This window comes from Ornithodoros turicata, chromosome 2, assembly GCF_037126465.1.
Source record: "Ornithodoros turicata isolate Travis chromosome 2, ASM3712646v1, whole genome shotgun sequence".
NCBI lineage: Eukaryota > Metazoa > Arthropoda > Arachnida > Ixodida > Argasidae > Ornithodoros > Ornithodoros turicata.
In genome coordinates this window covers 35,956,408-35,970,227 of record NC_088202.1, presented here as the reverse complement: position 1 = coordinate 35,970,227, position 13,820 = coordinate 35,956,408, and the positions used below count along the sequence as shown (strand labels likewise).

Sequence of the window (13,820 nt, the reverse complement as noted above, 5' to 3'; positions counted from 1 at the left end):
TAGCATTCATTTAGTCCCACGCACTTAGTCCAGAAAATGACTAACTTTTGTGGCGACGTCTTCAGTCCCCAAAGTGACTAAATTTACTGTTTTTTAGAGTGCAGCACCCGTTGTTAAAGTCAAACCGAGCTGGAGCCAACGAGCTACTCAGAACACAAATCAAAAGAATGCAGTTCAGGACATTTATCTCTGCACCTTCACTGCGTGCTTCAACATCAGGGAGAACAGAACGGTCTTGCATGGAGTATGGTGAGCTGGAAGGACTGGTGTGTTGAACGGCGGTTGCGAACGGGTCGCGCCGACGGGCCTGCCGTCAGGTGGCTACGAAGGGCTCGGCTCGCTGTCGGGGCGCGCGCCTTCGTGGTCACGTGGCCCCATGTGCAAAGAACACCGCGGAGAACCCGGGAGTACCTGCGATAGGCGAAATTGAAGCAGTACGCCGCAAATTCGAGGGAAAGAATGATGTGCGCGTGCTGGTGCATCACGCTGCGCACACATCATAAACTTTATAAACCGATAAACTTGATAAACCCTCAACATAGCTTTCTCAGAATGGCACTGGAAAGACGTGTGATTTGTCGCTTTTGTGCACGTATGCCAGAAGCGTAAAAAATAAAGTTGATGATTTCTGTGCGATTTTGTCTACGATAAATCCTGATATAATTATGGGATGTGAACCCTGGCTTGATGATTACGTGAGTGATTCCGAAGTGTTTTCCCACGAACTATACGGCATTTCGAAAGGACAGAAATAGTCATGGTGGTGGAGTATTCATTTATGTACGCAGTTCTGTGCACGCTGAGGAAATTCAGATTAATTTTGACAACTGTGAGTCTGTATGGTGTCGTCCCTTGTCGAAAGGGAAATCTATTGCATTGTGTTCTTTTTACCGTCCGCCAGGCGCAGGCGAAGAATGTTTGAGCAATTTGTGCGATCAAACATCTTTTATCTCTGATGATATTGTGTTAATATTTGGCGATTTTAACTTGCCGGATTTCAAGTGGTGCACTACCGGATATGAGAGATTGAATAATTCACCTGCTTACCGAGTTTTTGATGAGATGTTAGTTATGCATTCTTTGCACAAATTTGTTCATCGTGCGACACTGGGCTCCGACATTTTAGATTTACTGCTGTGTAACTGTGAGGAAATTATTAGTGATGTTTCTGTTTTCCGGACCTCTCGGATCACGAATGTGTGACTGCTAGTGTTAAGATCCACTCGAAGGTCAGGTGTAGTATCTAAGGATAAGGTGTAGTATCAAATCAGCATCAGAGAAAAATATTATTGTATAGCAGGGCTGATTTTGAGGCTATTTCTATGAATCTGGTAGCTAATTACCCTGATTTCGAAACATTAAGCCAATCCTCATGTGTTGACGTTCTGTGGAAGCATTTTCGAGATATGCTAACTAGCCTTGTTCAGAGATATGTGCCTGCAGGGAAAATTAAGCACAAACGCAAATGCGATAAACCTTATTTTACCAAGGATATAAAAACGATGATCAGGCGGAAATCCGCGTTCAAAAAGGACGGCAGTGCTTTGAACTATAATAAGATAAAAACGTTATCTAAATGTATTCGTAACGCAATTCGCAAAGAAAAACGGTCATATTTTCCAAGACTTGCGTTGAATTTGGGGGCAATTCAAAGCTATTGTGGAAGTACATAAAATCTATGAAGAAGGTGCCCATGGGCATTCCTTCAATTAAAACCTTATTGATAACGATATCGTTAAGGCTTGCACCTTAAGTGACCATTTTCAGTCTGTGTTTTGCTCCCCTCGTGTAGCTTCATATCATGAGTACAACGTACACATTGCGGAGCCCATGCCACCTGTAACCCTGTCGAAAAACGACATTGTTAGCCAACTTTGCGTATTGAACGTTAAGAAGAGTAGCGGGCCCGACGGCATTTCCCCGATTGTCTTTAAAAAATGCTCTTATGCTATTGTTGAATATTTATTCATTCTTTTCTCACTCTCGCTTGAATCTGGTAGGATTCCATCTGCCTGGAAATTCGCCAATGTTGTGTCAATTTTCAAATCTGGTGACAAAACAGTCAGTTGACAATTACCGTCCAGTCTCTTAGCTGAGTATTTCTGGCAAGATATTGGAGCATATTACGAGGGGCGATCAAGTCAAACCGGGACTTTGTCTCCTGAGTGTACAAATGGCTCCCGCTACTTCTCTTTCATCATTTTCACACGCGACAGGCCTCCGCGTTCACCACGTAATGGTAGCCCGCCATAGTACTGGTCCAGAGTTTGTGCAAAACAGAAGACACGTGCTACACAAGATGGCCGACAACGAGGTGAGCGCGCACATCGAACAGCGAATTGTCATGAAGTTTCTCGTGAATGAAGGCGCAGAGTCATCTGAAATTCACAGAAGACTTCCGGCTCAGTATGGCCGCGATACACTTAGCCGCAGCGTAGCGTTTGAGTGGTGCAAACGGTTCCGAGACGGCCGTACATCGGTGCAGGACGATCCCGGCCGGGGCGGCTCAGAGCCCAGTGTCAGAGTTCCTGAGAGCATCCATCTTGTGGAGCGCCTGATCCTTAAGGACCGACGGATAACATGTCTCGAACTGGCTCGAAAGGCGGATCTTTCTGCGGGAACGTTGAACACTATCATTCATGAACACCTCCAGTTTTGAAAAGCCGGGCCTCATCACAAAAGGAGTCCTCCTCCTACAGGACAATGCACGCCTGCATACCGCGCATCTCACGACACGCACCTTACAGGAACTTGGCTGGGAGTTGCTGCCACATCCCCCAGCGATTTCCATCTCTTCGGGCCACTGAAGGCGTTCCGTGGGGGCTGCCACTTCAGCTGCGACGACGAGGTCAAGAATGCGGTCCGATCATGGCTGCTACGCGCCGGTAAGGATTTCTACGCTGCTGGCATCCAACCCCTCGTGAAACGGTGGGACAAGTGCATTAGTGCAGCTGGAGATTACGTTGAAAAATAAAACTAATTTCTCGCCTGTAAGTTCATTTTACTTTTGCGAAAAATGAAAAGTCACGGTTTGACTTGAACGCCCCTCGTATATATTCAAATATCATGAGCCATTTGTCTCACAATTACTTTCTTTCACCGGCCTAGCATGGTTTTCGTAGTTAGTATTCATGCACTTCCCAGCTAATCTGCTTTATCACGACATGACTTGTAACTTTGACAAACAAATTCGCACTTATTGACTTTAGGAAAGCGTTCGACACAGTAGATAATAATTTATTGCTGTTTAAACTGTCTTCTTTAATCTTAGACCCAAAAGTTTTCAACTGGCTTACCGATTATTTTAAATGCCGGAGACAATGTGTTTAGTTATTAACGGAGTCAATTCGCCTTCGACTGTTGTTACGTCGGGTGTTCCGCAAGGATCCGCGCTAGGTCCCTTTTATTTTTGATTTTTATAAACGATCTTGTCAGTGTTGTTGGTTCTTCCATTAGGTTATTTGCAGATGACTGTGTAATTTATCGGGCCATAGACACGGTTCATGATGTTAATATTTTTCAACGTGATTTAAGTAAAGTAGAACTATGGTGTAAAGACTGAATGCGGGCAAATGTAAGGCTATGACGTTTTCTAGTAGCATCAACGTTTCAAACTATACATTGTGAAATTTTATCCTCGAAACGGTTGACGAATATAAATACCTAGGTGTCAAAATGCACAGAACTCTGAAATGGGAAAAACACATTGACATGATCGTTGAAAAAGCTAGCAGCACTCACGGCTTTTTTAGAAGAAATTTTAAAGGGGCTCTCAGGGACATTAAGGAGATAGTCTATAAATCGTATGTTCGACCTATTTTGTAATACTCTAGCACGGTTTGGGATCCGCACGAGATCGGTTGTAAACAAAAACTTGAAAAATTCAAAGCCAAGCTTCAAGGTTTGTGACAAATTCGTATTCACCTTATGTACGAGTACGATCTGCGCATTTAAAATCCATGCTGGGATGGGTGTCTTTGGAGTCTCGGAGAACGCAAGCTCGGTTGAAATTTCTCCGTGATATTTATTTCGACCTTTCTGATATTCCTTCTGGTAATACTTGTTCCCTCCTAGTTTTATTTCTAAACGCCTAGATCACGAACATAAGATTGAGCCTTACCGTTTTAGATCAACAATTTTTCAAAACACTTTTTTTGTTAAAACGATCCCCGAGTGGAACAGCCTCCCTCGTGACTTAGTTCATTCTGCCTCCAGGGACATTTTCTTGAAAAGAGTGCACAAATTTATGTTGCGTTAAATGTTATTGTAGTCTTGTACCTTGAAATGATGTTCATTTGTATGTACTGTTATGTTCTCCTCTCCCCTACGTAGCGCCACTCACGTGGAACTGTAGGGTACTTGAAATAAATAAATAAACTGCTGACAACGAAGCGAGCTTGAAACAAATGCTTCTTCCAAGTACCCGCACCATACAATAAGGATCAAGCCCCCCCCCCTCCCCCTTTACAGCCGCCAAATATATTGCGACACTCGCACCCTTTGTTTCCTGCCCACCTAGGGGGGTTGTTATTGCAAGTGTAGCTTAGACGTGTGGCAGCCGCGCTGCCTGCGCCACTACTCTAAGACACGCAATGAAACAACAACAACTTTATGCTTAAGATGAGCAATGCAGAGTTTCACTAGGCATTGGAAGCTGTCATGATGCGTTTTTATTCATAATGTTACGTTACAAACATCATGCAAAAAGCATCAAACAGCGAAAGCAAACGAAAACGAAGTTAAACTGCGCGAGAGGTGCTGCCGCGATAGGCTATCCACCGACACTGTTTGATTTCTTAGTCGGCACGGTGCAAGGTTCTGCGTTTCACGGGAAGGCACGCGACTCGAAGCAGAAGAGCTTCTCGGAGCCCCACAAAAATCGTTCCGCAAGGCGCGCAGCGAGCGTTAGCGCATCCATGTAAACAATCTTACGTCACCGGGTGCCATTTCCGTGGCCAAGCGTTCCCATACATTGGATAGACCGGTAAGCACACCAGTCCTTCTAGCCCACCAAACATGGAGTACGCGACTGTGATCTGCAATGATCCCGTCACGTAAAGGGGTGCTGTTCTCACCTATAACACCATACTTTACAAATAACGGAGCTAGCACTTTTGCGATAAATTCAGTTCCAAAACGTTCGAAGCAACGTGACTTATGGTGGCTTCGACTGGTCGTCCCGATGCTCCGAGCTAGAGCGGGTCAGACCGTATCTCACTCCGTCTCCGCGCCGGAGGAATCGTAAAGAAGCCGAACGCGGCAGGTTCGAGCAGAGGAGCGGAGATGGAATGTTTACTCACGTGACTTGCTGTGGTACCCTGGTAGTGAAAACGGCGACGCAAAAATGCAGAAGCATGGCGCAGGCGCATGGCGCAACAGAGACGCTACTCAGTTGAAGCCGGCGCAGTCACGTAACCGGAACCCAACCACGTTTCGGAACCGCTCCGACGGCGTTGGTGAGAGCACTCTAGAGCGCTCCGAGTTGGAAAGAGCTCCAAATGAAGCAGTCGAATGCGGTGAGAGTGCTCAGTTACGACTAGTCGAACATGAAACGTCACTCCAGAGCACTCTAAAGCGATCGGAAGCTACCAGTCGAAGACACCGTATATTCTTTTCAGACTTTTCATGGGGTAGGATGATTTCTTCCTGGTTACCCTATCCCTTATACACTAACAAATGTACGGTTTCGGAGGCCAGACCCCCCCCCCCCCCGTCCCCTGGTAATGACACTGTTGCAAGGAGACTTACGTGCCAAGGGAACTGTCCAGGAAGCGCATCTTCGCCGCCTATTATCCTCCCAGTGATGTTGCTGGTTGATCTCCATCCGTCATTTGCGCCTGGTACATAGAGAAGATACGAAGTTGAATTCGGACGCGTTCCATTTTCATTTCGTGATTGTGAATCAATTTCATTAAGTTTTATGTTCGCTGCTCTATCAGGCCGACCAGGATGTCGTCACTTTCCTCTTTCCTTTTTCCTTTTTTTTTTTCAGCCTGGATCTTATTCGAGGACCTCCTCATATGTTGTGGTATATTTCAGGGACGTCCCTGTTTATGTCTTTATTGTAAGTACCGCAGATCAACCACTTTGCATCACAGATTAATTTCCATTATTGCAAAAGTTAACTTTGTATCTCCTACAAACTTTGACATAATATATTATCACTGATAATACATAAACGTCTGGTTAATAAGTAATTAATCTTGAAAGGACAAATGAGGAAGTGGTCGCTTTTGCCTTATTACCTTTGTGTCTGCCTTTGCCTTCTTAAAATGTTTTTTTTTTTACATGGGAATTTCCATTTTCCTAATGTTCGAGTAATTAAACGAGACATACACACATACATTGGATGATGATGAGGTGGGCGAATTGAACGAGAAACGCATACAGGTATTGGCTTTATTCGCTTAGGCTGCCTGGTAGCCATTAGTACCACTAGCATCATCGTGAAGGAGTGCACGAGCAGAAAGAGGATGCTCACACTATTCCTTATAGGGGCTGATAGGGGCTGATAGGGGCGCTTGACGGCCACTTCTGGATGACCACTGCAAAGGAAGAAAAATGGGTCCTGGGCCCGTTTGTGCAAAAATTGTGCTAGGAATCTAACACAAACAAAACCCTTCGGTTCTATAGTGTATTTTTGCACGAAGGGTGTTTTAGAACTCCAGAAGGTCTATCCTCTCTTTGTGTGAATGATACATAAACATTTTCAGAAGACATGTAGTCACACTTCGCCTCATTGTGCCTAAAGCCTAGTTCCACCTCTTACATCATCTCCACATCTTCAATCTCCAAAGCAGTACAAGGCTAAAGTAATCAGCTACTACATAAGAAAAAAGAGGGGGAGGAAAATAAAAGCTGGCGCATCTAAAATTCGAAGAAACCCTGGTGCTTTCACGCGGCTACTCATGGCTCAGTCCTGGATCAGATCCCGATGGAAAACAGCTTTTCTGAGCATCAGTGATAGATTCACTTGATTACCCTGACTGTGAGGCACAACTCATTGGCTTGGTGGCAAGTGGGCTTGAATCTGGTAGTGCGGTTTGGAATGAAGGGAGCAGGGAACATCTCTCTACGGTCTACGGTCACGCAACGATTAAAAACAGAGCGTAAACGTTTTGCCGCCTATCCGGGTGGCACCATCAGTACAACAATGGCCAAAGATGAGCACATCAGACTATCTAAGAGGGCATCATACGCATCCGATAGGGGGCCACGGTTTGTATTACTGGCTGAGGCGTCACGCCTGATAGAGCAGGACTCTAAGAACTTTCTAGGGCCTCATCGCTATTCATTTGCAAAGGTTACTGCACCACCAAAATTAAATATATGTCCCTTATGCCAGCAGTGGTAGACTAATTTGGCCCTGGTTCGAGTAGCATTAGTAGCCTTGGCAACGTCCCTTGTGTGCTCTTTTAGTCTTGTCCCACGTCTTTTGTCTATCACGACAATGTAGGTTGCGTCACATTCTATCCACTCAAGTTGATATGCACAGTCAAAGTGCCTGATGGGCACAGTGCCCTCCAAAAAGGAGATGTCAGCCAGGCAAGTGCCGGCTTGTCACCTGGATAGCCAACGAGGCGTTTACTCTCTTTGTTCTTAATTGTTGTGTTAAGCCGGTGTTCTCAGTAAAGGATTTTACATTATGAACTTTGTCGGAATAATGATTAATGACGAGCTTCATACCCTGGGCCACTACTCTAACAATTGCTTGTGGTAGTGTGGCGAAATGGAATAACGAGCCTTGTAAACAATTTATTTGCAATATATTTATTTATCTGTCATAGGTTGAAGAACCCAGTGTGATGTTACATAACGGAGGGGCATGTAATTATACAAGACCGATCTCCAAAAGGCCTTGCTTTTGTCTAGCTTAAGTGACGCGATTATAACATGACAAATGCTGCATAATGGCGATATGATAGGTTCTCCTCACGAGTTGGTGCCACAGTTGCGGGTAGTTGAGAAACTGCATATCCAGTTAATGGTAGCAGGACCAAATTTTAATTGGGCTAGTTTGGCCTACACGGGAGCATAAAGCACAGTGTCAAAAGCCCTTGCAAAATAAAAAAAAATACTGCATCTACGTGGACCCAGAAGTCAAGACAGTTTAAAATGCTGTGAACGAATTCCACTACGTTAGTTTTGCCTGAATACCCCTTTCTAAAGCCATGCTGGAAATTAAAAAAAACTGATAGACTCAACATGGTTGACAACGTGCTAGTATATGGTGTGCCCCATTAGTTTACAGGAAAACCCTAAAAAGAGGATCTGGTCAGTACATAGAAGGAGCACAGTTGTCACCTCTTTTGAAGACAGGAATTAGCTTGAGACCTATGTCCTCGACTCAGACACATACAAAGCATCTTTCACACAGATTAACGCACTCTCTTTCTAACTCTTTCACCTTCAAATGTTCATCGCTGTTGAGTGGTCTGTCATTCTTGTAATACAGAATGGAATTGAAATACAGGTGCATAAGGGATTCTCTGAAAGAAAAGTGTTTGGTTTTAGTCCTCTTAATGTCTCCGAAAACGAAAACAAACTTTACAGTGACTATTCTTCTGAAATGAGCAATTCCAGAATGAAAGCAAAAAATATATCTCGCCATATCATTGTATCCAACTGAGACCTGGCACTTCAATTGTATAATGCCAGTTGAAGATGATACTGATGATTCAGTTTAATGGCACATAAGCAACTCGGGCTATAGTGTGCCAAAACCATGGTAAAACTGTGACTAGTTAAAAATCAGACTATTATAGTAAAATAATATACTTGGTTGGTTGGTAAATTGAGATATAGACAAAAACATGATATGATAAAAATAAGCAGTTGAAGAAAAGGCAGAAAGAATTGTTGGCGTTGTGTGACTGATGTCGAGTTTGCCACACTAGGTGGTGAATAATAATGTACGCTGATATGCTGTAGCATATAAAGTACAATGATACACACACTCAATATGTTGTGGATACGTGAAACCAATATACACATACTTACATCTCAAACTGTCTTGAAAAGGCAGGCCAAGTCTGTCGGATTTGTCAGACTCGATACAAAGCCAGTAAGCACAGTGTGGAATGACTGTTTCATCTTTCGAAAGCAGAGGTGCAGCCACCACGACGCTTCGTCATCTCAATGCTTCAGAGCGACATAGCCTAGTAAGAAGACACCAGAAGGACCACATAAAGATAATTGGGTTGAAAAGCGGAGGGTTCTGTGGGATGCGTTAAGAAAGCATACGTGTCACACAACAGCTACGAGAATGATCGGCTGCACTTGCATGCTTTTCAGTGCATAGACTTGGAATTGAAAAATAGATGTGCTAACCTTGTTGAAACTACTTTTCCGTCAGGACCACACGAGAGCATACTTGGTTTCTTTAGATGAAGGTTTAGGTGAAGGGATCATCAGGTCCTTTTGAGACCAGGTTCCCCAGGCTCTTTTGAGATGCAGCAGACAGTATTTCGCTGAGGCGAGTGACTGCCGTTGCGGTTCGTTGCTTCGCAGCAGATCAAGGACAGTACACCGCAACGATAGGTGAAACTTTTAGAATATGGCGAACAACTCCAACACCAACCCAATGACCCGAAAAAAGCAGGATGAGCCGGGAGTCACAAAAGTTCGCAGTTCGCAAGGTCGTCGTCACGCTCGTCGTCATACGGCATCCATTACAGCTGACCGGATACGGAAGCATATGGAACGCGTGCACAGAAAAACGTAGAACCTATTGCAGGTGATAAATGCAGGGCATACTTTCTTTTTGAGGCTCTGTAACAATAACATTAACATATAAATGCCATTTCAAGGAAATTGACACGTATTGCGTGACCACGTGACGCGTTTGAGCCAATAGTGGGTTTTGGCAGTGGCCCTTGTGTTGCCGTCATCTTGATGGTGAGCCGGGGTGGATATTCTATATAAACGTATGTTTTCTCGGTCTGACGCTAGGCGTACTGCACTCGGATGAAATCGAATGTTTAAAATTCGAGTTTAAAGAAACCGTGGGGTTTCAATGCATGAATTTTCGCATAGAGTGTCCTCGTTGGGCGCTTTATCGACTGAAAGTACGAAAGAGCTCCCATAGTTTCTGGTCAGAGTCCCTTTAAACATGCGCCCGAGTACTGTAGGCGATGGGAGTTGGCCACAGTGTGCTTTACAACTGTGTTCTTGGACAATGTCACGTCGAGACTGGGAAGTACCCAGGTTCGAAACCCGGTGCCGGCTCTGCTGTCTGGGGTTTACCTCAGACGCTTTCAGACATATGTCGGCACAGTTCCCTTAGAAGCCGGCCCAGGGCGCACATTCCTCCAGGGCGTTAGTCGTGACGTTGCCCACCTCTGTGAGGCCGACAACGGCGAGCCCTTTCAACAGCACAACCACCACCACCACCACCTTGGACAATGAATTCGGCCGCAAGTGTAGTGGACTGAGTGTAGTCGACTTAGGCATCAGCTGGAGGCCCGCTCTCTCACATCTCTGCCCATCAGCTGTTGCACAGCAGCTGATCCAGCTCATCGTACCAGAGTAAAACGCTCCTTCCGCACGAACCCTCACGTAGTGTGCTTATTTCCTAGCTACAGCATCACGGCTGTTACAACAACCATGACGTGTGCGATCGTTTGTGGTTCCAGAAGTACTTGAAGGCCGTGATCGCTCCTATGGCCCGATTCTTGGAGAGTGCGATACCTGGCGAATACACGGCTATATTGATGCTCCGCCGCAAGTGCTCAGACGCATGCAGACACAAGTGGGTGCCCTCGCTGAGCAGGAGGAATGGGTAAAGGTACCCGTCATACCCCACCCATCTGCCCGAATTGAGCCCAACCGAGGAGCGCCTGGTGTCCCCGAGGTGTTATACATACAGATACGCCGACTGCGACGCGCAGGCCAATACGAAATCGTTGGCCAGGTTATAAACTCTCCCGCCAACGATAACAATATGGTGCAGACCCGGCCGCATCAGTGGGAGGACAACAATACCATAAATGTGACCAGCAAGGGGTCATCGTGCACGAGACATCGTTCGTGAGCGGCTCCATACGGAAATCTACAGTGGAGTGGTGGCTTCAACACTGGTAGATAAGCCGCTGTATCGAGAGACGAATGTCACGGTCCACTGGGCGACGTTGGTGCGCGATTTGGGCCGGCCAGTCGCAGGTACGAGCAGAGCGAACGAGTGCGCACAGCATCAAGGAGACGCGCGTTTCACGGAAATCAATGCGGTGGCGTCTCTGATACCACCTACCGCTTTATATTTTTTATTTGTATGTGCAGTGGCGAAGTCATGCCCGAATGTGATTATGAATTTAGGTTAGGCTTCAAGAGTTTCCTTTTCACTAACTTATCATCCTCAAAACTATTAGCTGTATACTTGGCGTGCTGCTGTATGTTTTGTTATGCAAAAGAAAAGGGGCATCGTCATTCAGCTCCTATAACCTACTGTTAGTGATATTAACACCTGAAATGAGACTGGATTTGAAACTGACTGCAATCAAGCCCAGCATTTCTTCTCCGGATACCGCACGATTCGGATAAGTGAAATCTGGATGAAACGGAGCCCACTGTGTGTGGTAGATATGAAATAATAAGGAATGATGTAATGGTATCATTCGTTTCCGCTAGGGATGGGCAGTACTTAATTATTTAAAGTATTAAAAATTAAGTATTAAAATTAAGTATTAAATTAAGTAAAATTAAGTACTGTAGAAGTGGTTTTTTCCGCGTGGAAAATATTTTCGCGTTTTCGAGCAGAGCTGCTTTGAGGATTGATTCGCGAGAACTTAAATTCGCGACACAGGTTTCCGGGAGTGCTTTGCTCTTGCATATCGTGCCGCCGTCAATACTCGGGCATATTTCGGCACGTACTAAGACATCCGTTGTTCACGTGGATTGCGGCATTCTAGGTCTAGTCCTTTCTTCTCCTCACAGAGATAGGAGGAAAGGTCCTGTCAAATGGCCTTTAGGGACCCTGTAGGAGGCCATAGTACTGGCCGTGTGCAAGTTAGCCAGTTTATTTTAGCAGTTCTTATTAATTATCACTCGGGGCACTGACCAGTTCGGTTGAGATGTGGTACTATCATTCAAGCTGGTTTTGAGAATGCGGGGAAATGCATGTTCTGGCTTCGTGGTATAGTGGTATATTGCATGTATAGTGCAAAGCGTTTATAGGAGTAGCAAAAGCATGACGAATTTTCATTTCTTTTCATCTTGCCTGATGGGATAAAACAATCTTCTGCGCTTGCTTAAACTGCCTATGCTGCATGGAGTAGAAAGGGTCAGGTAGTCGCGGTATAGCGTCGAACGCCGAACGATTTTCGCCCTCACATGGCCAGAGTTATTCGCGGGAACTTAAATTCGCGATTTTGGAGGTGTGCGCGAAAAACGCGAAAAATAATTCCGCGCGAAAAAAACCACTTCTACAGTATTTAAAATATAAATACATGTGTTTATATTTTGTATTTAAATACACTCGAAAAATGTATTTATAATTATATTTAAATATGAAGGCAGAAAAATAGGCGATGTCAGGTTGCCGGTGGTGAGCAAATCAAAGAGTGATAATAGCCGGTAACCGGTAATGGTAATGGTAACCTGAAGAAGTGCAGTCTCGTGCACGAAAGTCTCGTTACCATGTGTAAGTAAATAAGTTGCTCCTACCGTTTATTATCACTCTTCGATATATTTAAACACCAATTTCTGGGACTTTAATTTTGTAAATACATTATAAATACTCCTAAATACGTAAGATATTGACTCATATCTTAAAGTTACCCTGCATTTGACCTTTGTGTAAGAAGTGCAAAGCAGAGTTTGGAGAGCCGCGCAGCTATGCCGTGTTTTCGCAACCATGTACAAATGACAAACCATTTTAGATGAGCTTTTCACTCCTGTTGCGGACCACGGTCAGGACTACCCGACTACATTGTTGTACGAAACATCTTCGTCAAATTTAATACAAGTCTTTCTTCATCGGCACTTCTGGAAAAGACACCTAGAAGATGCAGACCTAGAGAGACTTCTAATATGAAAATCGTCGTGATAATATAACAAATATATGCTGTTGTTCCTTTAGATTTGTTGTTAAGATCTTCATTATTTCTGTAATTCCAGATGACATCGTCTCTTTAAATACTGTACTAAGTATTTAAATACTTGCATTGAAAATTATTTATGCAAAGTATTTAAATACTTCTTTCAACAAAATATTTTGTATTTATACAGGGTGTTTCACCTAGAGAGATGATAAAAAAAATTCTAACTGGCGACGTACTCGCCGGAGAATTGTGGGACTTTCAACAATTACCTTCTGGAAACTTTTGCCGCCATTTAGAAATGCCTTGGACAATTGGACAATTTTTAATGGACAGCAATTTATTTTTTACAATTTAACTTCGAAAATTGCCAAACGTACTCACTTTTTTTCCTCAGAAATTTGAAGTCCCCCACAGATAACCTACAAAACTATGCACAGTATCGCAAATGAAATAATCTTCAAAAATTAGAAAAATTCCGCTTTAGTCCCGCCTGCTTGATTGTTGGAAAGAAGAGCGCACAGAAGGTGCGGGGAGAGGAGGAAGCGTTCCCGCCTCTAGTTCTACCTTTCTTTCCCCCGCTTTCACCTTCATGCTGCTGAAAAACGTCTAATCCCAAAGAAGGCGAAACAAATGAAGGGGGGCACTTCCTCCGTACATTTCGCGCACGCATCTTTGCGAAAATCAAGCAGGCGGTGCTAAAGCGTTACTTTCACTAATTTTTTTTCGACTATTTCTGTCGCGATAATGTGCAGTTTTGTTGGGTCTGTGGTTATCCGTGGATAA

General features: G+C 44.4%; 1 protein-coding gene across 7 annotated transcripts in view; it reads right to left on the bottom strand.

Moving 5' to 3' along the window:
• Positions 1–13,820, bottom strand: part of LOC135385288 (chymotrypsinogen B-like) — a 48,013-nt gene that overhangs the window by 29,198 nt on the left and 4,995 nt on the right. For 3 of the 7 annotated variants that reach the window (XM_064614512.1, XM_064614511.1, XM_064614509.1), the window contains exons 2-3: positions 6,482–6,545; positions 5,749–5,837 (exon numbers count right to left, since the gene is read on the bottom strand). In XM_064614512.1, coding sequence (XP_064470582.1) covers positions 5,749–5,824 — 76 coding nt within the window. In that variant the 5' untranslated portion in view covers positions 5,825–5,837; positions 6,482–6,545. Of the gene's footprint in view, positions 1–5,748; positions 5,838–6,481; positions 6,546–8,407; positions 8,490–13,820 lie in introns of those variants that run through there. The other 4 variants (XM_064614513.1, XM_064614507.1, XM_064614508.1 and 1 more) reach the window with 2 other exon arrangements.